Raw genomic sequence first — 25732 nt, 5'->3', positions numbered from 1 at the left:
CACTGATTCCCCCCCCACCCCCGGGTTTAACTCAAATGTAGTTTTTCATTTATGTTACAGTGTCTTTGATTTTTTTTATTTTACTTTTGATTTAATCTGAGAATTTTCCTGCTCACAGTATTCATCTGTTTTTGCAAGTTGTCTCTTTTTTCCTTTGGAGGTGTTGGTATACTATTGTAGTTGTTTTTCCTTTCCAGTTTGATATTGAAATGATCACTATGAGAACTTTAATGGACAGTTTTCCCTAGCTTTTTAAACTTTTGTATATTTTCATTTTTTCTATCTTTTCAAATACAGTATAGTGTTTTGGTGAAAGGTGAACTTCATATACAAATAAAAGGAGCTGAGATTCATTAGCCCTTAAAATGAAGTTCTATTGTTACATAATTTTGAGCAACTCTGTATCTGCTGTATTTATAGTGTTAAATGCTAAAAATTCCTCAGATTTTGTTATTTTCTTTGTTTGTTTTTTATTTGAGACATTTCTATTGTCATTGGATTGTCTCGAATATTCTATTTCTAAGTAAGATTTGAATATTTCCATTGCAAACACCTGGAATTAAGCATGAGTTATTTTGATATGCCAAAGGGAAAAAAAGTCTGTACTCCCATTACTGAGCCTTTATTTCTGGACTTACCACAAGCACTTTTTAGTTGTCCTCCCTTTTACCCCAGTCTATTTATTTATTTATTTATTGTTAAAGTGGTGTGCAGAGGATTTACAGTTTCATAAGGCAGTGCATATATTTCTCATCAAACTTCTTAACTCCTTCCTCATTTTCTCCCCTGCTTCCCCTCCCCCACCCCAGGGAATTGAACATTTGGTTTACAGCATATAATTTTGTATGTATTGATATTGCATTGGTTTGGCATTCATCTTTTGTCTCTCCATTTTGAGGTTCCCTTTCCTTTTTCAAAAAACAATTTTTTATTGTCAAAGTGATATAAAGAGGGCTTACAGTTTCATATGTAATGTAGTAAATACATTTATCTAACTTGTTACCTCCTCCCTCATTTCTGCCCCCCCCCCGCCTTTCCCCCTCTCCATTTCCCTTCCCCCTTGAGGTGTACAGTTTGTTTACACCATATAGTTTTGTAAATATTGCTGTTGCAATATTGGTTTGCCTTTTATCCTTTGTCTCTCCATTTTGATATTCTTCTTCCCTTCCATAATTCCAATTCACATATGTGCAATATCCAGGGTACCAAAATCAGTTACAGTGATATCAGGGGTAAAACTATGGGGAAGAAAGACAAAAGCAAAAGGCAATAACTTGTTTCCATAACTTGGAGTTCATTTCACTTAGCATCATCTTATGTGTTTATATGGACATAAAGCTATTGAGCTATTGTGATCTTCTGCTAGAATTATCCTAGATTTTTACTAATTGTTCCCAATGAGGGAGACCACAGAGGCTATTCTTTGGGTCTGGCTCACTTCACTTAGTATGATTTTTTCCAAGTCCTTCCATTTCCTTACAAATGGGCCAATGTCATTCTTTCTGATAGAGTCATAGAATTCCATTTTGTATATGTACCACATTTTCTTGATCCACTCATCTATTGAGGGACATCTGGGTTGGAGGTTCCTCAAGAATCTAAACATAGAGCTCCCCTATGACCCAGCAGCCCCACTTTTGGGCATCTACCCAAAAGATTACACTAAAACGATCACACTAAAACCACCAGTACAACTATGTTCATCGTAGCACAATTTGTCATTACTAAAATATAGAACCAACCCAGATCCCCTTCCCTTTTCTCATGTCACTTTAGGCTTGGTAAATCTTTGATTGACTAGGCTATACCGAAATAGTTTTCCTTGATGGAAAGTCTTCTGAACAGAAGAATCCTTTGTTTTGAAATATTTGTAAAATATTTTTAAATGATTCTAATGTTCTCCAATATTTAGAAGCATGAAAAGAATTTTCTCTGATATTCTCTTCTTTGAGGTAAAAGTTATGAATATATAAGGTTCTCATTACAGCTGAGTCTCCTTAGAGTTTATAACTTTCAGGCTTGTCCAATCCAATCCTGCAGTAATTTGTCAATCACAGTTTAACTTTACATATGCGAACACTAGCTCCAGTGGTGGTTTTCATTCCTGTCCTTTCCTTCAGGAAGTTGTGATCCTTTCCATCTGCTGTCTATCACTCTGGATTCAGGGGCAGAGAACAGTCCTTTGACTTCAATTCTCTGACATATATAAGACAGGTTGACTTTTAGTTCTTATAGGCTTTTTCTTATTGTGAGCACTGAAGTAAATGGATCCAAGTTCCACTTCGTGTGCACAGTGCCCACCAGAATTCTCCCTGATATCTTTTATGTTTCAGCCGACAGACTGGATCTGGACAGCTTTCCTCAAATTGTGCCATGAAATTTCATTCCACAAACATTCATTTCATTTAGTCATCAGGATTATGAAATGCCTTCTATACTGTCATGAAATGACGAGGCTTTTAGGGAAATGTAGTGGTAAACGAGGGCATGTTTATTTCTCTACCTTCAACTACTAAAAGTGCCACTGTTATTCTTGACAGCTATGAACTTGTGTTTGATAACACTGTCTCATTTCTGTCCAACATGGTGAACTTTGTTGGCATTACCACCAGGAATAATTTTCTTTTTTTGATATTTGGGTGTTTTTTTTCATTTCTTTATTGTTAAAGTGATGTACAGAGGGTTTACAGTTTCATACATTAGGCAGTGAATATGTTTCTTATCCAAAATATTTGAAAATGCACATTTTCATTTTGTGGCTATAATGAGTGTCCTGAATGCTAGATGCTAGATGGAATCTTGTTTCCCTTATGAATCATACTTTGTCCTAAAGCCCAGATTCCTTTTGCTCAATTGTATCTAGCTTTAGGTCTTTTGCCTTTGGGAGGACTGTGAGACTCTGGGGACAAGGGATATTCTATTTTTTTTGTTCTGATTTTGGCATATCATGTAGATTAGAAAGAGACTGCCTTTACTTCTTCTGTAATAGAGCTCCTGCTTGCATCTTGCTGTAAGTTACTTTCTCAGTCTGAGACTTGAAGCCTTAATTAATGCCCTGTATTAGCTAATTCATTGACAAATGTGGCTTCCAACCATCACCTCAAGTGATTTTCCCTTCCTCTATATATTGCATTGGGTCAGGCAGCTGTGTTGTTCTCCCTGCTACTCTGCTCCCTCATCATTGATTTGCCTCTAGGGTTTAAAGATCTATAGTTTTTAATTGTCTTATTGCACATTCTGTCTTTCCTCTTTTACATTGACATGACTCAAGTTTCATTGTCATATTTTAAAACCACTGTCAAAGAGCTTCCTCATCATCCCTTTTCAGATTTTAATGATGTCATTATTGACTTTTTGCAACACCTTGCCTTGTGAAATAAAATTGTCAATTAAGTTTTTGTCTGTGACTTACCTTGTCATCCTCCTTTCAGAATAAGAGTGCATCTGAGTTAAGTACTCTCAACTACAGAAAAGACAGACTGTGTCTATGAGAACAGTGATTTATTGTCTAAGTGAATTAAGACTTAGACGAATGAATTTTACTTTTATTTTGATATATAGGAACATTTGGTGTGGGCAATCTTTTAAAAGCTTGATCATTTCATACACGATAAACATACTTAAACTTGTCAGTCCAATTTTGTTGAATAAATATGCTGTGACATCCTCATAAAGAGTGTGTAAGGAGAATAAATTTTCAGACTATAAAAAGAAACATTAATTTTAAAGCTCAGATCCTACTATTTTGTTTACATCTTTACCACTAAGAGGATACACATTTTCCATTCCTATCCTTCTCCAAACATAAATAAATACAAACACAAAATGATATAAATCTTTTTCCATATTTTTTGAAAATATTAGAAGAATTTTTTCCTTTTTTAATGAGAAAGGGAGTAGAAAACTTTTTCTTCTTTCTTCTTCAATTCATTTTCAATTATTTCCTTTCCTTAACATATGGTGCAATTTTATTTTTAAGATACTGAACAATAACGAATTTTAAGTCATAATTTTATGTATCTTTGCTGAGAAGAATTTCCTTCATTCATTTCATAATCCCTACTCCCTGTAACAATTGTCACTTTATTTTTTAAAGTATTTAATCGTATTCAAGGAATATATATCCATTCACTCCTTCATCATCACCAACCATTTAGATTAATAAATTGATATTGAAGTATTTCAAAAGTTTCCCATCATCTTTGGAAAGGTAAATTTTGGACTTATTTACCTAAGAGTTACATTAAAAATTCGTAGTATTGAAAAATGTCTTTTTGCAGTATATCCCCAACTTACTGATTGCCTCATCAGGCTGAGATCCAGTGCTAGGGTTGCTTCAGTAAAGGCATGTGAACTTGTTTTTTTTTTTGTTCTTCATTGTCTAAACAAATTGATACTGTACTATCTCATTATTAAGTTTTTGATAGAATTTCTTTAAGAAAACCATAGGGACTTGACTTCTTTTGTGAAGTATTCCAAAATTTTAAGTTGGAGCATGTGTGTATGTATATATGTATGTATGTATGTATGTATGTATTTTTTATCAGTCTTAAACCACTGATGCCTGGCTTGGAGTTAGTTTTAATCTGCTCATTATGGGGTTAATTTTGTTATTAGACTATATTCTTTAAAAGAAAGATATTCAAATTTATTTGCATAGAAATATAGTCTTTTTAAAAAGTTTTAACTCTCATAATTATTTTCATGTATGTGTGCTTCATGATTTTTAGCAGTATTATGGCTTATTAGTATATGCACAGTTTTTGTGATATATGCCTTACTAATTTCCTGAATTTTTCCTTCTTATTTAGTTTCTCATGCTTCCTCAGTGCTTTACTTTTGTCATTCTCCAATTTTTAAAATAAGGGCTTTAATTTATTTCTCTTCAGTTGTACGGATATACATGTTTAAGGGTATTAATTCCCTCTTTTCACTGCTTTAAATAAATCCCCTTGATGTTGGTAGTTTTATTTTTTATCATATTCTTTTCAGAAGATCTGTAGTTTCCTTTAGTACTCCCTTTGCATCTGATGTTTGTTAACATACGCCATCTAAATTTTCAGCGAGGAGTCTATTTTTTTTAATCTATTTCATTTTACTGCTAAGAAGAAAATGCTGTTTATATTTTGACTTCATTGAACCGTTATCTTTGTAGTTTAATTTATGGCCAGTGGTTATGAATGTTCTATGTACCTATGAAAATAAAATACCTTCTCTGTATATAATTCACTCTAAATGTTTAGGTGTACATATATGCATGTTTATACATATACATATTTATATACATATAACTTATTACTTACAATCTTAAGGCTTTAAGATAATTACTATGCTGAAAATAGTTAAATCATATATAGAACATTATTTTACGTATCCAGGTTCAATTTATTCTCCCAAATGTTTGATATTATTTTCATGCTTTGCTGTTGGAATAATACAGGCTTAAAAAGCAGAGTAATTTAATTTCAGTCTTGGCTATTATGTAATTTTGCTATGTGTTTATACTAAAATCACATGTGGGTTGGGTAAGGAGAAAATTTTTTGTGTGTCTCTTTTTAAAATAAAAATAGTTGCCAAGACCTTTAGATGATTTCTATTACTTTTCATGTCTAGCCAGTTACAAACTCACCCATAAATATGTACCTACATATCATTCTTAGAGCTCTGTCTAAGAAATTTGCAGAAGATAAAATCTATTTTGTTCTCAGGCTTGCCCTGCATTTAAAATCTCTGTTGAATAATATTTCCCAGTGACAGGAAATGATCATAATACTAAACACATTCCATTTTGATATAACATCACACTCAAGGATATTCCTTCTCAGGAATTTAATTTCTCAGTTATGTGTGTGCTTCTGTCTCTATCTATAGAATAATCTCTCTATTTCATACAAGCAATGGAGCAGCATATATAAAACATAACTTTATGGTGCTATTTTAGCTTTACTGTGTGTATTTAGGTTTAATGCTTGTTGAAAAGCTCAAAATAGTGTGACTCAAGGTAAGGAAGTAAGAACAACTTTAATAGTACAATTTTATTTCATTAAGAATTAGGAAGTAAAAGATTATATCTCTCAAGTAAAGGCCCCATTATTTGTAAACACTCACCTGAAAATGAAATACAAAATGAAATACGAAAATGAAATATGAAAATATAATTTTTGTCAAACAAGACATGTTACCTTTGCTAAGAAAGAAGGTGATAGAAAACGGAAAGTCAAATATTTAGCCAGATAAAATTTATTAGTATTTTTCAATTAGTATTTGTCTTTCTTGACAACTTAAAATAACTTGTAACACTTTAAAAATCATCTTCCAGAGAATATTTATGATGCTCTACTTATTAAAATGTCTTTGTTTGCTGAGTCTTAACATCGTATGGTTTACTCACTTTGTATTTCTTAAACAAGGATTCACATAAACCTCGGCATATCCATATTTTCCTTCTTCAAGTTATCATTATTGGCACTTTTTAGATCTTACTAATAGTTGTAGTGGAAATGAAAAATGCTACTACTTTCTGGATCAAAATCATTACAAATAACATACTTTATACATTATTGCCAATTAATCCATTTTTGTTTAAGCCTACTTCAGTTCTGGTTCATTTCTCTACTCATAGTTTATTCACTGGTGGTATTTTCATAATGTGATCAAACAAACATTCATGGAGTTAAAGTCTGGAAGCTGTAGAAGTAACTGTTCCCTTGCTGCTACCATATGGAGATCTCTATTTATTCTGAGATACATATAACCATGCATTTGAATGGCCCACTGCTTCATTAAGGGTTTCTACAGTATTCTCTTAGTTGCAGTTTCATTTCTATAAAAATTGCTTTTTTGCTATGAAGTTACTTTTGAAGTATGAAATTATATAAGCCAATATTTTATAATTTAGAACAAAATTAAATAAATGGAAATACTTTAACAGTTAGAGACCATACTCATACTTTGTTAATTATTCTAATCAGTTCTTTTTCCATGTATGGGGTAGATTTAGCACTAGGAAAAATCTTGATTTATATATTACATCATTTTATGATTTTAGCCAAGCTTTGTGTTACACAACTTACTAGTTTTCCATTCAAATATGGAAGAATGAACACGAATTTCCTTTCTTTTGTATTCTGAACCCCACTTAAATACAGTAGAAAAATCAAAGAGGCATAGCTTCTCCAGGAAAAAAATGTAATAGGAAAGCATATTACACTTAAAAATAGAGTTCAGCAAATTTTGAGGGCTAGAAAGTAGATAAATGAGTGATAATTCATTTAGCAGAGTAGAAAAGGTTAAAAAAAGTCCTTAAATTGAAAAAATATGTTAAGTAATTTAATTGCATAACTTTACTACATTAAACTCACATCTATGTGTTTATTGCTCTGCTTACCTCTTTAAAGTCACATAAAAAGATATTTCTGTCTTCTTTGCAGTTACAACAGAGCTGTTTGAATGATAGCTGGCCAATGACATGTGGGGAGAAGTAACAAGATCCACTTCTAGGATAGTAATGAGTAGTCCTGATCCTGGGTTACCTTCCTCACCTCTTGAAAGGTGAATTTGGAAGCTACATATTCTTGGTACTGAATATTTGTTATGGGCATAGTTGGGGTCATTTTTTTTTTTTTTTTTTTGGCCAGTCCTGGGCCTTGGACTCAGGGCCTGAACACTGTCCCTGGCTTCCTTTTTGCTCAAGGCTAGCACTCTGCCACTTGAGCCACAGCGCCACTTCTGGCCGTTTTCTGTATATGTGGTGCTGGGGAATCCAACCCAGGGCCTCATGTATGTGAGGCAAGCTCTCTTGCCACTAGGCCATATCCCCAGCCCAGTTGGGGCTCCTTTTGTCCTAAGCTACAGAGTGGCCTCTAGGAAGACTGATTAACATGCAAAAAGTACAGTGACGGAAATAAACATGAAGATAAGTGTTTAATTTGATAAGACATTGAACTATCAGGATGGATTTGTTACTGAACTGTATATAGCCTTTGCTATTCTGAGGAATAGAGGACACCTAGAAGGATTAGGAACAATAAACCTCATGCTACTAAGGGTAAACATGTCCAATAGTACTAAGAAGTATTCAGTGTATTTATATGAAAACAGAACTAGGAGATTTGGGGCATAGGTGGGGTAGCGATAAATGGGAGGTAATGATGAAAAGAGTGACATTGATCAAATTGTTGTGTACTTACAGACTGACACACTGAATTGAAACCCTTTTGTACAACTACTTAAAATAAAAAATAAAGCAAAAATTATCACCTTACCTGAAGAAGTGTAAGTATGCAATACCAACTCTTATCATAGGTGTTAAGTGAAAACACCCACATAGTTTTACAAGTATGCTTTATTTCTCGTCAACTTCCATAAAACTAATATCCACCTGAAACAAGAAATGAAATATGTCTATCCTGGGAAGAAGGCAGACTGAAAAGTAAAAACTGTTAAGATTTTGGGGCTCTGTTAAACTAGCCTGGTTCTTACATAGTAATGTCTACTGTTCAATAAACACTTCTTATGAAGAAAGAGCTTCCATTTTGTGTGTCATACCTCATCCTAAAACCTAATACCAAAAGTTGTCAGGAATTTGAGCTGACTAGCGTGAAACAGGGAGACAAAAATAAACAGAAATAAGGAATTTTGAATAACTGACAGAGTAAGGAGTAAAAACTAAGAGTAAGGAAAGTGTTTTGGTGGCACACTTCTATAATTCCTGCTTTAGAGGCTGAGGTAGGAGGGTAGAGAGAGATGCTTGAGGAGAAAAAACAGAAGTAGGATTGTAAAGGATACTAGGTATTTCACCTGAATATGTATGTATGTATGTATGTTTGTATTTTAAGGTTATAAAGCCTCTTTTTAAAATTTCATCTTTATCTTTAAGTAGTTATACAAAGGAGTTGCAATTGAACAATAGTAGTATATGAACACAATGAATCTGGATCATCAGTGTCACCCCTTTCATGATTTGTTATTTAAGAAAATCAGGATCAAATGTTAGTCATTTCTAGAAAGGTATAGGAACATTTGTTTGATTTTATCCACCTTTCTGTATTTTGAAATATTACTATTGTAGAGTTGCAGTGGCAAGCTGAAAGGATAATAAACTGTGGATTTTTCACTATTGGTTTTTATGAGTTTCTGTCTTTAAATGTAAGTAGAAAGATTTCTTTACATTTTCAGAAATGAGACACGAGAGTAAATTTTTTTTTAGATTCCGAAGATTCCCTGTACAGTTGAACACTTGTGAAGTAATTTACAGATGACAGCATGCTCTGTAAATGTCAAGGAGGTATAATTATCACAGCATCTCCAGTTTGAAAGACAAATCAACACTACATGTCTGTTTCATTAAAAAGACATGCCACCTTCTATGGAACTATCGATTCCTTCTTTTCTATGTGGGCAGTCTTCTCCATTGTGGGCTGCAGATAGGAGGTGATTGCACTTACACTAAAGGTTACTACACAGAGGGGTAGGGGTGGGCAGAACACACTTCATCAGTGATTTTTCTTTTGGAGATAATGAAACTTTGTAGCTCGAGAGTAAGGTCAAACTAGTCTATTGTGATGAAAAATTCAGGTTCCCTTTATTTCTGATTTCCCATACAGAGTTTCTTCCAGGTAAATGGAATTTCAATGAGTACAATTAGACTGAGACCTAAGGTCTTTTATTATGACTATTCTCTTAACCAAAGGAATGGGCTAGTGAAAATAATGTTAAAAACAAGTAGACAGGCAATCCATGGATTATATGCACCTTTTTTTCCACAAGGAAAATAATAAAAATAAAATAAGATTAGGAGCCATTAAAATGCAAAATCCTTGATTAATACCTTTAGCTTCATGATCATGCTGGTACCATTAGTGACTTGCTTTCTGCTTGACTGGGAAAATAAGTGTGGAAGGATGAGCAAGAGACTAAAGGCAGCTGGTTACTGTGGCTTGAACTCTAGGCTTCTATCTCTAACTTGCATTTTTTGCTCAAGGCTAGCACACTTCCACTTGAGCTACAGCTTCACTTATGGCTTTTGATGGTTTCACTGGAGATTACAGCTTCACAGACTTTCCTGTCTAGGCTGGCTTTGAACCACAGTCATCAGATCTCAGACTCTGAAAAGCTAGAATTGCTGATGTGAGCCACCAGCTTCTGCTGGAACTTTCTTTATAAAGAAGAAAAAAAAACAGTTTGACTTCAACATTGAAACTTAATATTTTGAAACATGCAGAAAAAGAAAGTCTTGATTAAATTTTCTGAGTTCTCTTGCCCAGACTGTCATAAAAATGATACACCCTTGATAGATTAACAGCTGACATATATTTTGTCACATCCTTGAAATTAGAAATCTTCCTGGTATTAACAGGGTTTCTCTCCCCACCTTCCAACCCCCAAGATAGGAATTAGGGGAGGTAAGGAAATACTGTTCCAGTTATCTTACGCCCTTGGTGGTTCTTGTAATTCTCTTTGAACCTCCTTTGTCGCAGTTTCTGTAAAGATTCTAGATGCCATGACTTTTAGTGCTACAAGTGTTATTGCTTCTGAGTGTCAGATATTTGAAGTCCTCAGCCCTTGATGGTAGTGGTGAGTGGTTCAGCTCTCTGGAACCCTTCCAGCCATGGCGAGGGGGCCATGGATTCTCTTCCATGTGGCTCTGTATAGTCTGTTGGCTTTCTTTAGCATTAGCTTTCTGTCAAAGCTGTGGCTGTCTGCTGCTGCTCCTTGTTCTACCATTGCTTGTTACTGCTGCTTCTGCTCCGCCATCACTGCTGCTACAACACCCACTGCTACTTTCAGGCTTTCAGTTGCCTCCAATGTCAGTGCTGCTGCTTCTGCCATTGCTTGACTCTGCCATCACTACTGCCACCGTGGATACTGCTGCTGACACTGCTGGGGAAAACAGCTACCTAGGCTGCTGGTGCCAGCTCTGCTGTCACTGCCACTACCTCAGCCACATCTTCTGTTGCCTCTCCTCCTTTGAATTACCAGCTCAGCCACTCTCTTAATGAGAAAATGGGAACTAAGAAAGACTTTTTTTTAATCAACCCAAAATACCACAAACAAGAACACACTAAAGCCACCAACACAACAATGTTCATTGCAGCACAATTTGTCATAGCTAAAATATGGAAGCAACGCAGATGCCCCTCAGTAGACAAATAGATCAGGAAAATGTGGTACATATGCACAATGGAATTTCATGCCTCTATCAGAAAGAATGACATTGCCCCATTCGTAAAGAAATGGAAGGACTTAGAAAGAGTTATACTAAGTGAAGTGAGCCAGACCCAAAGAAACATGGACTCTATGGTCTCCCTCATAGGGAATAATTAGCACAGGTTTAGGCTAGTCACAGCAGAGGATCACAAGAACCCAATAGCTATGCCCTTATGAACACATAAGATGACGCTAAGTGAAATGAACTCCATGTTATGGAAACGACTGTTATGTCACTGTTGTAATTATTTTCAACATGCCATGTGAAGCCATAGCTTCTATTGTTGACGATCCTCTTGTATCCTCTTCCTGTGGTTGTCCCAGTACTATCACTGTATATTATCTGAGTACATTGGAAACTGTGTATAATGGTAATAGAACTAGAAAAAGTGAAAGGGAATACCAAAATCGAGAGACACACGATAAAAAGACAAACGACTACAAAACCAATGTTTTCAAAACTGTTTGGTGTAAACCAACTGAACAACTAACTCATAGCGGGAGAGGGAAAAGGGGAGGGGGGAAGGGAGGAATGAGGGAGGAGGAAACAAACAGTACAAGAAATGTATCCAATGCCTAACCTATGAAACTGTAACCTCTCTGTACATCACTTTGGCAATAAAAAATAAATAAATAAACCTGAAAAAAAAATCTTTATGAGATTTAATGTTACAACACCAGGGGGCAGCAAACAGGAGACTGTGTGAGCTGTTTGCTTATATAGCCAATAAGGAGGTGCTATAAAGCTCTTTGCACAAATCTTAGTACTGCCTTTATATAAATAGAAGACAATGTTGCCACCCATCATGGCTGAGAGGCTCAAGTCACCAGTTATGGTGACTTTATGCAAAGTACTATGCTTTCACTAGTCACAGATATGTTGTGTCACCTGGGAAAGTGCTTTGCCAGGTCCTGTGGAAATTGCTAAAGATTTTCTAGAGTTTTCTGAGTTCTTTGATGGTGAAAAGTCCAGTGCACACTGTTTCCTTGGACATTACCTTGAGGAGTTGGAGTTGTGGCTTTGGCAACAAGCTGTGGTGGCCCTGTAGTTTTCTCAATGTGTGAGTAAATGCTCCAAGCAGCCAGTGCTGAGGTCCATCCTTGGCTCTCTGTGGACTGGGTCCCAGGGAAAGATCAAGAGCAATCTTTCAGGGAGACAAATTGCTCCCACAGTCAACATCTCAGTATATTTAAAAGAAAAAATAAACATTAGAAAGGGTAGTTGAAACAAAGACTTATTAACATAAAGATACTTTAGCAGTATTTAACAGAGCCCTAACAATGCTTGACTCTGGCCCCAGGGAAACTTTGGTCCTGTTAATTCCTCCTTAGAGAATCTCCTATTACTATTTAAAATTGCAGCTGTGCAATCCTTCCTCTGCAGCCCTCCCAGGTGGTTCCTTTCTGCCTCCCTGGGATTCCTTGTCCTCTTTATAAATGGTGTTATGGTGACATCATCATTACCTCATCCTTTTATTTATCTGCTTTCCAAATTGGACTCTTACTTTATTTTACCTTTCTCAAAATTTGCAGATAAAACAGTGGATCGCAGAGCCAAACAGTAGGCAGGAATCTTATCAATATGCCATTTTTAGAATAGCTCAGCATTTGTAAGAATGGATAGATTACTTTAAAGCTTTTGTTTAGATTTGTTTGATGCTAGACAAATTGCATAGCCTCCAGAAGTCAAGGTTTTCTTATCTGAGAAGTGGAGATGATAAAATACAGACCTACAAGATCATTGAGAAAAAGCCTTTGTGGAGTTCAGTATAGTGGAGATCCAGGCAATAAATGGTATAATCAGGCTGCAGTGTAAGTGAAGCAACCCAGAATGATAGCTATTATCTCTGATAATGCATTGGGCAGGGGGCCAAGGTGGGTAATCATTGTTTTGAGTGCATATTCCTTTATTTTTTTTGTTGTAATGGGGTCTTGTTAGGTTGTTCAGGTGGCATTCAATTCCTGCTCTCCAGTGATCTTTTGACCTCAGTCTGAAGCAGCTGGTATTACAGGTGTGAACTTCAGCACCCATTGAATGCACATTATTAAGATAGTACATCCCCAAATATCCTTTTATTTTTTACTGGAGCATACATTTTACCTGATTTCCTTTTTATATATTTTATTATCTTCAGGTACTTTCTATTCATCAAAATTAGTCTTGATATCATACCTTACTTAAAACTTAAGTAAGATCTAACATATTTTTCTTTCACAATAGGAACATGATAATTGTTGCATCTATTTAATGCATGACTTCCTCTCTGCTATTTTTCCTACAGCCTTTGTATGCAAGACTCCTTTCCACTGACTGTCCAGCCCTGCATCATGCCTAAGGACTGTGAAACCTCTGAGTGGTCCTCCTGGAGTCCCTGCTCTAAGACCTGCCGCTCAGGGACTCTGTCACCTGGTGTTAGGAGCAGAAGCCGGGATGTAAAGCACATTGCCATAGGGGGTGGACGAGAGTGCCCAGAACTTCTTGAGAAAGAGGCTTGCATTGTTGAAGAACTTCTCCAACCATGTCCCAGGTATTGTGCAGTCATTGATATGAATATTTTAATCTGTAACTTTATGTGAAGTGGCAATTGAAATGTCAACAATAAGAAGGTAGCCATGATTCATGTTTGTTGAATCTTGATGGCACAGGAGATCCACTTGTAGCAATGTAAGATTGTAGATCGAAGGCATGGGCATTGGTGCTGACTTCTGTTTCTGTGGCTTTCTAATGCTGTGAATTTCATCGTGTTATTTACTACTAATGGCATCTACCCACAGCACTCACGGCATCTAGTCCTTAGCATGTGGCAAATGCTCAGTAATTGTTGGTTATCATTACCTGCATAGCAAAATTCTTTTAACAACACCCAGTGCCATGAAGAATGTCCTCATTTTGCAAATGAGGCCATTAAGGGTCAGAGAGATGAAATAATTCCTGAGGTTGCAGAGTTAACAGAGCAGCACACTTGTATCTCCAAATTCAGACTGCTATATTCTGGGTACTATTTCTATTCCAGAATCCCTTGGAAACCAGAGAATATTGCTTGTGCTTAGCATGAAAAGAGCTACAAAAGTGATCATTGTTGCTATTGACAGGTGTACTTGCTTCCTCCATAAAGAAAACCCTTCTTTTACTTGAAATCTATACTGTAGTAATTTCACAGGGTAGAAATTTTTTTATTCTAGGTAATTTATATTTTGTCCCCTGTGGAAGTATAATTCAGAAGTTTCTGGGTTAATAATCATAAGCTCCAATATGCCAACAATGTTAATAGTTATAAATCAAATATAAACACTACTTATAATATAATTTATCATACAAATGGAACACTTCTGAGAGTGATGGGTTCTAAATTGACATTCTGTTCTACTGTTTGAATATGCCACTGAGTTTGGCATTTATTTAAATTAAATGAAGAAAGAAAAACCTTTGTAAATGATAAATCTGTTGGAAACATTAGTTTTGAATGACTCTCTGAGATACTGGGTTTCCTAGAAAAATAATGTACTAATTAATGATTCTGTAAGGTTATGGGAAGAAAGATGAATAAAGAACAGCAACAAAATTAACTTCCTTATTTGTCTGAAATCTGGGCTGTGGTCCCTACCAAAGACCTTATAGCATAAAGGTTGTTTGTTTCTTCTACTTTGACAGTAATGATTAAAATTCATCATGAACCAAACAAATGGAACCAAATCTATTATGGAACAAAATGCCCATATGTCCATTCTTAGAATTCATGAGCAATTCCTATACATTGACCAGTTTAATTCACCCTGTTTTTCCCCAGCAGGAAAATGTAATTCCTGTGTTTTTTAATATCATTTTTATTAAACTCGATTACCTCATGCTTTAGCCTTTGACTCTATCTCTTTGCTATTAGAGATGTGTCTACTCATTTACATATATACACTGAGCTCTTGCTCTGTGCCAAGTAGTATCAAGTGTGTATTTGGGAGGCAGGAGAGACATTGTACACGTGTGCTTCTCCCTCATTGGGCCTTGAACTTCAATGTAGATGACCCAAATTAAAACAATGATAATAGATAATGATAATAATAATAAATTTAATAATAATAGAAATATGTGCTTGCTTTATGAGTAAGGTGCAAGTAGAAGCTTCTGGAATGATATGATGAGGCTCAACCTAAGTTATAGAATTAAATAGGCTTACTAGAGAGGCCTCATTTGAACAAGCAAAATGAGAGAGAGTTAGGATTATTATTGAAAAAAACTGAATAAACTACCCACTCCCAAGAAGGAGTATTATAAAGAAATCCTTTGGAAATTGCCTTGGAGCAACTAACTTAATGTGAAAGGAGATAGAGTATTATTCTGACGTGGAAATTTAGAACTACATGAGAATTAGCACTGGGTAGCCTTGAGTTTGTTTCAGAGGAAGGGAGGGGTGTGTGTGTGTGTGTGTGTGTGTGTGTGTGTGTGTGTGTGTGTGTGTTTATGTGTGGGTGTTTATGTGTGTGTACCATTACTAGGCCCCATGCTCTCACTTGGTTTTTTGTTCAGGGCTACTGTTCTACCAGTTGAATCTTGTCTCTACTTTGGCTCTTCTCAAATGGTCAGTTGTCAATAAGAGTCTCACAGATTTGTGTATCAGTCTGGCTCAAACCATGATCCTTTTTTTTCTTCTTAGCTTTCCCATCAACTTTATTCTCAGAGCCAACCTGTGTGAATTAACAAACCCCACATCATCAACTTTTGTAAGAAACATATTCCTTCCTACATGTACCAAAATCTCCTACTCAACAATGTTTTCTGTGTTGAATCATGATCTTAAGGTTTCAGCCTCCTGGTAGCTAGGATTAAAAGCATGAGCCACTGGTACCCAGCAGTTGTATAGTTTTGGACCAGACTCACATGAACCCTAAGAAACCTCATGCTTCATCTTTATAGTCAACTTGTCATTTCATGCCCCTCCACCCCCATTACAAGATAATACTACATACCCACATTGTATCTTAGGGGATGTGGAGTTCATGTTAGAGAGAAAGGAGAGATCTGCATGTCCCTTGCCACCTTCTCTCTGTGTAGTTATATTGTATAAGATGCCTTGGTACGTGGTTCTGTCCTGTGTTCTCCTTACAGTCTAAAGTGTTAGATCTCACATCTCAACCAAGAGGAGAGTGAAATGCATTCCAACACTCAAAAGTGTTAGGTAGCTTTCTTTCACTTAGATGAATTCAAGTGAACAGATGAGGGTCAGTAATTAGTACTTTAAATGGTGCATGTCAAGGGACTAAGACACAGCTTAATTCTGGAATAGATATGACTCAAGACTAATCTTGCTCCGCCTTATGCCCCTGCAACTAAACATATATGCACATTGAAAGTCATATCAACTGTGGGCATCCATTTTATAGATGTCACGTTGGATGACCAGCCAGCAATTTCCACCACCCCATGAGAGGCAACAATTTTCATGTGAAAATGGCTGTTCTCCCTCTTAAAGTTTGAAATTGGATAGCAGACAGCATTGTTAAGTGGTGAAGAGTAACCATGCAGACTAAATCTCTTTAAAAAGCCTCAGGAAGAAGCTTCACAGATGATAGTATTAGACTATGTGATATTACTAAATAGAAAAGCTAATTTGTTAAATATCCTTTCAATCCCCTGGCCTGTCACTGAATAGATAGACTTTCTTGATTCTGGTGTGTGTGTGTGTGTGTGTGTGTGTGTGTGTGTGTGTGTGTGTGTGTGTTGTGTGTGTGTTCTTATGATGGCTAGGCTAGAAATCCTATACAAAAAAGCATATCTGTGCAAACCTATGCCGAGAATTGTATCTGGGCCCTCTGCATCCCTCTTTGATTGCTTATTAAACAACCCCTGAGAAATGCCCAGGTCTCCATAATATCTTTATGAAGCATGGAACTCAATCTTAGACATTCTAGATAGAATTTTTTTTTCATGAGAAAATTTTGATGATTCATTGGTGGAGTTTTAAGTGACTATTTAAGCCAGCGATATTGAAAGATAGACTGAGGGCTTAGCCTAGTTGTTTGTTCCTTTTACCCATTGAAACATAGTGGCATACTTTTCAGGTAGTTGTTTGACACCTGCTTTAGCTTATCCTTGGGTTAATCACTGGATAGTTTAGAAAACTGAAAGCTTTTACTTAATATTCACTTGATTTATTCATCATAAGGATCTTGTGTAGTATGCTGTTCCTAAACTTGAAAATTATATGCACATATCATCTGATAATTTTAGTAGTTGGCAATATTTCTACCCGTCACCTCACACATCTTACTATGACTGTTTTATTTCTTTCCTTCCATTCCTTGAAGTGAACAATGACAAGTAGTGTTTGACTCATAGTACACTCTCAGTAACATTGGGGGAATGAATGGGGGAATGAATGAGAGAATGCTCAGGTTAGGTCAGTTCCTGAGCAATACTATGCACAGAGTACTTATTCCTTATTTTCACTCCCATTGATCTCTTTCCCCCTCTATTTCTCCTATCCTTCTTCATCCTTCCTACTCCTATCCTTCCCCTGCCCTTCCTTCTCTTCTTTCTTCTCTCTCCACTTTCTCTCGCTCCTATTTTTTCCCAATACTAGAGCCTGTACTCAGGTCCTTGTGTTATCCCTTAACTTCTTTGCTCAAGGCTGGTGCTTCACTACTTGAGTCATACCTTCACTTTTTTTTTTTTTACTGATAGTTGGAGATAAAGTCTCTAGGATTTGTCTGCCCAGGCTGGCTCTGTTCTTTAATTTTCCCATATCAGAAACCTTAGGTAGCTAGGAATATAGCATGAGCCACAGGTAACCAACTTACTTCTATCAGTGCAACTAACACCATCTATTTAATAGGAGCCCAATAAACTAACACCATCTATTTAATAGGAGCTCAATAAAGAAGTATTGAATAAATTAATCAGTTCTTAAAAGAAACATCTGTTAATTGTTTAAGCAGCATTTCTGCAGCAATTGAGATGTAAAGAAGTCATAACCTGGAACCTTCAGCAGAATTCATTTTAGAAAAGAAACAACATTTTAAAGAGTGGAAATTATTTCAATAGATGACAGATACCTTTTTATTGGACCTATCTCTTACTGATATATGTTTCTTCATGAGTCCCCATTGTGCCACTTAAAGCCCTCCTTGATGGAAGATTTGTTCCCCAGTTTTTCTAAGAAAGTTAACATACTGTTAAGTGCAGTGCAGAGTGATAGAAGTCTATTAATAATACATGTGTGGAGTTTGCTAGCCCAACCATCTGCTGAAGAGCAAAGAGCTTTGCACTGCAGAGTAGCTTTCCATAATCAATAACCCCACTCTATCCAATAAAAAATTACTAGACCGTAAAATGCATAAAGCTTGATCAGTTCCCTTTATGTTGGTCGGCTGTTCAGCAGAAAGTGACAAGTTAATTCTTTTCTAAATGCATTTACAACTTTAAAAGGACAACAGACATTATCATAAATTAGTTGCGCTGCAGTACACTGAGTTTTAATATATGCACACAATTCATTTGAATACCTTGCAATAGCGTTTCAGTTCCAGGAGCATTTCAGTTCCAGGAGTGTTTTCAAAATCTATATGTGCTCAGTCAAAACATGACAATTAACTAATACAATTATTCTTTCAATCTGTCTTCATTAAATTACTTTAGATTCTATTCCATGTTGCCATGCTTTAAATCTAAGCCTTTGGAAGAACAAGGAAAGAAACTCACATTTTGTAAGCAATTCAAAGCCTTCTGAGAGTGACAAAGCTCATAATCAAAATAGTATCTTATTGTGGTTGGAATCATTTTATTACCTTAAGATGACGATTTTTCATCACTCTTTGTGCCTATATCTCTAGGCTTTGACAACTGCTTCATAGCCATGACTTTCTCATGCAGCTCCCTGCCATCTCAGTGTAATAAGTGTCTTATTTAGAACATTCCTCAGGAAGCCAAGCTCGCCAAGTTATTTAATTATGAAGCCTCACCTAAGCTTCCTTCCCTCCCCATACTGGCTCTGGCTCTGTAGCTCCCTTTGTAGTCTAGGCTGGCCTTTAAACTGTCAATTCCTCTGCTTCAGCCTTCTATGTGCTTGCATTACAGGTGTATGCCACCACAGCCAGCTTTCCAGTTTTCTTTCTGAAGACAACATGTGTTTCCTTAGTGCAAAAATTTCCTTTCTTTGAATTAACATTGGTTTCCTTGTACTTTTCATTTTGCAGTACATGGGTTTGAACTCAAGATCTTGAGCATTAAAGGTAGGTGTTTTACCACTTGAAGCATGTGTCTAGGACTTCAGTTTTTTTCCACGCAGTATGGGTTCACAGAGTTTCATATTTTTGCTTGGGGATAGCCTTAGTCCACAGTGGAATGACAGCCTTGTACCAGAATACCATTTTAGAAACGAGGGCTCAGTAAATATTTTGCCTGGCTGATCTCAAACCACAAACCTCCTGATCTCTGCTGCCATCCCATGAGAATTGTAGCATATTAAATCTTAGCTGTTTTCTACATCATTTAACCAACATTTGTTGGCTGTTTCTGAGTAGACTTAAATTATAGGGAAAACATTAAGGAATTGAGTAATAGACTTCAGGCACAGGGAGAAAAGTTCAAAGATAATTCAAAAAGGTAGAAGGAAAAAATACTAAATGACAGCTACATACAGGGTTGAGATGTCTCAATGTTTTGGAATTTGTATTAGCTAACTTTTCAGAAACATGGAATAGTTTTACTGAGATTGTGCTGTGGAAAGATGGGGCAAAGGAAAAACATGAACCCATTTAGCACTGTTTTTCTTCCCACCTCCTTTTTAGTAGATTAGAAGGTTGTCTCTACTTTCAAACTAAATCCAGGATAACTAAATCCACTTATTATATTCAAAATAGCTTATGCAGTTGAAGCCACCACCAGCTCTCTTAGCTTAGCAAAAGCCTTCAAACCCGTCCCTGGCCTTCCATACTTCTTTCCCCAGTCCCCATTTAGAAGCCAGTTACATCAATATGTTGCCATGATTCCACAAAGTTTCCCTGGTCTTCTATCATAGATGGAATTATACAGTTCTTAATCTAGCATACAAAGCTTGTCTAACCCCTCCTTTTCTCTCTGTCATTCTGCTCAGAGTTACAGGCCCCACCATACTGATATCTGTTATCTTCCTAGAGAAGGCCAAGAACTCTTCTGCCCGGACTTTTGAACAAGGTCTGCTTGACTGAGAGTGCTTCCAGCCTATCAGTCTTGTGCATAATGCCTCATTTTATCTAGGACTCTGAGAATGTTCCTTGATGTGGTGCTGAAATATCCCCTTGTCCGTTTCTCTCTTCCATGTGTTATCTGGTACCATGCTGGGTATTGATGAATGTCTGTCTGTTCATCCTACTGGAAGGTAATTTTCCCAGGGTCAGAGGCTCTGGCATCTTCAGTGCTGTGCTTCACTGTTGTCTGAAATCATCTCCAGCTCAAGACTTACTTGGTACAGGGAAGGATGAATGAATACATAGCTGACATAGTTATTTCTTTCCTATTTCTGTTTCATAGATGCCACCTGTTTGCTCCTTCTCATTTCAGTTTGTCATACATAATTTTATCTTAACTGAAATGTCTTTGCAGGACTTGCTTTGCTGTAGATTCTGTATTTGAGTTATTAGTTTTCTCATCCTTCAAGGCTTGGAGCTTCAGAAAGACTCATTTATAATAGCAAGGACATAGTTTTTCTCATGTGAGTGTGTTACAAAATTACTTAATGTTCAGAGTAACCGGGAAGCAATGTGGGATATTTGATTTCAGGTATTTACTTAAGAAAATTGTACCTGTTACAATAAAGAACAGTATGCGGAGGCTGGTAGTCCATCGGACCAGCTCCCCGAGATCTTTGTGTCTGGCATTTGCTCTTAAACATGTTTATGCTCTCACGACAATGGGCTTGGCATTGGAGTCAACATAATGAAGGTGGCCCTGTTTCTGAGGACCTGGAAGAGGTAGGTATATGGGTGCACACTGAGTGATGGGGCAGCGATGCCACTCTAATTTTGGGAGGATGGAACAAATCCCACAGCTACCCTGCTCATTCCACACCTCTACTCACTCAGACATCTCATGGCTGAGTTTCCATCAGGAGACATTTTGGTTTGGCCCCTGAAATTGCACGAAGGAGACTCATCAGGACAGAAAGGAAATCACTGCTTTCCTGATGTCAGCAAGAGACATCAAGTTTGTGTGCACCTGTATTTCCTGGTCCCCTTCTTTTTTTTTTTCTCAAATTTTTATTATCAAACTGATGTACAGAGAGGTTACAGTATCATACGTTGGGCATTGGATACATTTCTTGTACTGTTTGTTGCCTTGTCCCTCATGCCCTCCTCCCTCCCCCCTTTCCCTCCCCCCCAGGTGTTCAGTTCACTTACACCAAACAGTTTTGCAAGTATTGCTTTTGTAGTTATTTCTCTTTTTTTACCCTGTGTCTCTCAAATTTGGTATTCCCTTTGAATTTCCTACTTCCAATACCAGTAAACACGGTTTCCAATATACTCAGATAAGATTACAGAGATAGTGTAGGTACAACCATAGGAAGGTGATACAAGAACATCATCAGTAATAGAAACTACACATACACATAGGACGTTGAAAGTAGTTACAACTGTGATATATCACTTGTTTCCATAACATGGAGTTCATTTCACTTAGCATCATCTTATGTGTTCCTAAGGGTATAGCTATTGGGCCTTGTGATGCTCTGCTATGGCTTGCCTAAACCTGTACTAATTATTCCCAATAAGGGAGGCCATAGAGTCCATGTTTCTTTGGGTCTGGCTCACTTCACTTAGTATAACTTTTTCCAAGTCCTTCCATTTCCTTACAAATGGAACAATGTCATTCTTTCTGATAGAGGCATAAAATTCCATTGTGTATATGTACCACATTTTCCTGATCCATTCATCTATGGAGGGGCATCTGGGTTGGTTCCAGATTCTCGCTATGACAAATTGTGCTGCGATGAACATTGTCTGTTCTTTATTGTAGCTATAACAGCAAATTATCTCAACCCTTACAGTATACAGAATAAAGCTATTCCATTTGCTGTAAAGCTTGGTGGTCATCCCTGCTAAGAGAGAAGGGACTAGACAGACCAGAAAAGGAAGGGACCTGTTATTTGAGTGCCCACAACCCTCACTGATATTCTAGGCAAATCCAGATATGTTTCTCTTCTTGGTAGAAAAAAATTTTTATTAGTCGCACCAATTAGCTTTACTAGGCAACATGTCCATTTTTGCCTACAATAGGGGTGTGTGTGTGTGTGTGTGTGTGTGTGTGTGTGTGTGTGTGTGTGTTGGTAATGGGGCCTTACATGATTCCTTAGCTTTCTTTGCTTTAGGCTGGTGCTCTACCACTTGAGCCATTCCTCCACTTGTGGCTTTTTGATGATTAATTAAGGAAACATTTCCTCAGATTTGTCTGCCCAAGTTTCCTTCAAATAGTGATCTTCAAGATCTCAGCCACTTGAGTGATGAGGGTCAACTGTGCCTAGCCGTTCAATGCATCTGGGGCAGACTTACCATCTACCATCCATTACTCTCCTCTCTTCTGCTCCCCTTCCACAAGCCTCCTCAGTCCCCTACACCACTATATAACAAAAGTACTCTTCTCACCTTCCTTCCACCCTCTTTCATTAACACTCACCCAGCCACGAGTGCCCACACCCCAGACAACGTATTTTAACCATGCATTCCGTTCAGTTAATACACCAAATGCTTCAGATTTAGAAGAAATTATGATCGTATTTATACATAAGGAGTTGAGGGTATCAAGTGTTGGTTGCTTGCATAATTTTCCACAGTTAATAAATGATGAACCCATAAAAAAAAAGAAAATTGTACCTGTTAATGAGAATATAAGTCTCTACAAACAGAGATTCCTTTATTTTGCTTGTATTTCATTGTTTTTCACTTTTGCTATTATCTCCTTAAAATGCTAAAATTTGGCTCACAGTGCTGTAATTATACAATGATTGGATATAAGATATTCTCAGACTATTCCCATATGAGACTAGAAGAAAAATTACGTTGTCCATGTGAAACATTATTGGTCATTCTTCACTAACTATATCATTGTGACCAAAAAAGATATGTGTGTGGGGGTGTATGTTTGTGTGTGTATGTGTATGTCTAAAACATAACTTCTTTCAATCAATACCAACAATAGTTTGTCCCTGTAGTAACGAAGCAGGTACCTACCTATTAGTTTCACCTGATTGAACTTCATGAATTTTCCACTCACAGTTTTTAATAGAGCCAGATAACCCTGACTTTAAATCCTTACCTTCTGTTTTCTTAACATGACCTGGAAGTTACTTACTCTCATTAAATGGGGAAATAATTTTTTTTATTGTGTAGTTGTTGGGAAGATAGAATGAAGTCCTACACTTAAATTCATTAATGCAATGCCTGGAACAGAATAAGCAGACAGAAATCATTGGCTGCTGTTTTTATTATTTGGAGGATATGTCATGATACCTTCATAGTGACTCAAATAAATTAGTGCTATGTTTGTTCTAGGTAGCAAGACTGTTGGAAAGAAATCAATTCATCCTACACTTTTGCAGGGGTAGGATGTCATGACAATCGATTCATTTCTTTTATTTCATGTTCATTTATTCTACTTGAGGCATTTCCACAGTTTCAAAGTGCTGCTCACAGACAGGGGATAAGGCTATGGTCTTTGTGACTCTGCATGTTCCCTTCCTAAGCAAGAGGACAAAATAAAGATGTAATGAAAGGCATCAGAGTTGGGAGAAAGAGAGCTGGACACACTTGGTCTTTAAAACAAGCTCCTCCATGAAAGAGGATCTCAGACACTAGGAAGCAAGGTTTTTCTGAGGCTGGGGGGACGATCACTGTAACCACTTCTAAAAGAGCAAGGGAGCAACTCTTAACTGAACGCAGTCCTTTGATTTCTTATTCTTTAAGATCTTAGGGACACTGTCTCAAGTTGGTGGAGTTCAGGGCATTCAGTTTTCATGGCCTCCAGATGATTTGTGACTAAACATAAATGGAGCTTTTGAAAAAAACATAAAATCAAAAAAGATGAACAAAGACTATGAAAAGCCCCACATGTTAAAAAAGGAGCATAGAGCCTTTATTATAATGCTTTATATTCTCTGCCTCTTGCTGGGTTGATATTTTCTCTGAGGTAGTAAACAATAGTAATAATGATAAATGTCTTACATTTCTTTACAGACTTTTGTCGGTTGCAAGTGAATGGAAGGTAGGTGTTTTTTAGTTAATGAGCTACCGACAGTTTTTTTGTTACTTTATGTAAAACCATAATAATTAAACTTTCCTTTTCATATTTCTTCATAATGACTTACACAATTCTTACATTGTTAATTTTATAGGGTCATGATGAATTAATTGGAAAAGCATTTCAGACAGTATGGCCTTTTCTTTACAAACAAACAAATAAATTACTTTGATTTGCCCTAATTTTTAAATTGGCTTTAAAATGCTAGTTTTTGAACTTTGGTTGTTGGAAGTTAGGCTTTGGCAATCCTAAATCTCTAATAATAAAAATTTTGAAGAAACAAATGGACTGCTCATAAAATGCTAATTGTGTGTGCCTGTTTCTGTGTGTATGTGCATAGATATGTGGTGTGTGTGCATGTTTTCTGACTCACGAAGAATAGAATTGCACATACAGAAGGACATAAGAAGAAAAGGAACATCTAGCAAATGCTTGGAGTTTTTTTATCCCCATCATTAAAAAATGACAAAATAAAACTTGCAATGAGGTCAGATGAGTAATGAGTGACAAGGCTCATATTCAAGTCACTTGTTTATGTACTATAACATGTTTGTCACCTACCGCACCCTATCTCCTCTTTGCCTGTTTCAGGAAAGTTGGAGTTAGCTGTTGTATGTGGCTCCTTATTTTTCAGGAAGCTGATGGAAAATTCTTACTAAAAGAAGATATTAAATGTGAACTTGTTAATCATTCATCAAACATTCCCAAAGCTTGTTTTATTTTACCCTAGAATAGAGTGTGGTATTAAGGTTTGGAGACATGAGAGAAGTTCTCTCATTTGACTTCCATAGCCAAGAATTAGATGCAGATTTTGCATGTTCACTGGACACAAGAAGGATCTGAACTCTTCACTCCAAACTGTTGCCTACTGACAAAATGTTAAATCTGGATAGCCATTTGGAAAGTCAGTAATGAGAATGAGAGAAAATCTATGTTACAATGAGCCTCAAAGAACTGCCTGAATTGTTGTTATATGAGGCTAATTACTCTCCATTTTTAAGACTTACAGAACAATAATATCTGTTTGGTCACTATTAATTTTCTTAGACATCTGCTTCCTTATTTTGGCATCTGTTGGTTGATTTCAATTACTCCACTTTCCATAAGGCCAGGGTCCCTGTGACATATGTTAGTTTTATTGTTTCTAGGTTCTTATTTTAAGCAATTTCTACTTTGAGAATTTTTTCTTCAGATCTGAAGTAGGAAGGCAGATATGAGAGCTTTCCTGAGTTTTCTTTATTGTTCTAGAAGTTAATAAGTCTC

The 25732-nt window shown here is 36.5% G+C and overlaps 1 protein-coding gene across 1 annotated transcript in view; it reads left to right on the top strand.

Moving 5' to 3' along the window:
- The window catches only part of Thsd7b (thrombospondin type 1 domain containing 7B), an 873729-nt gene that overhangs the window by 310382 nt on the left and 537615 nt on the right, over positions 1-25732 (top strand). Inside the window, exon 4 of the mRNA XM_048345548.1 lies at positions 13491-13736. Coding sequence (XP_048201505.1) covers positions 13491-13736 — 246 coding nt within the window. The remainder of the gene's footprint in view (positions 1-13490; positions 13737-25732) is intronic.

Source organism: Perognathus longimembris, chromosome 4, assembly GCF_023159225.1.
Source record: "Perognathus longimembris pacificus isolate PPM17 chromosome 4, ASM2315922v1, whole genome shotgun sequence".
NCBI classification, from domain to species: Eukaryota; Metazoa; Chordata; class Mammalia; order Rodentia; family Heteromyidae; genus Perognathus; species Perognathus longimembris.
This window is presented reverse-complemented; position numbering and strand designations above follow the sequence as displayed.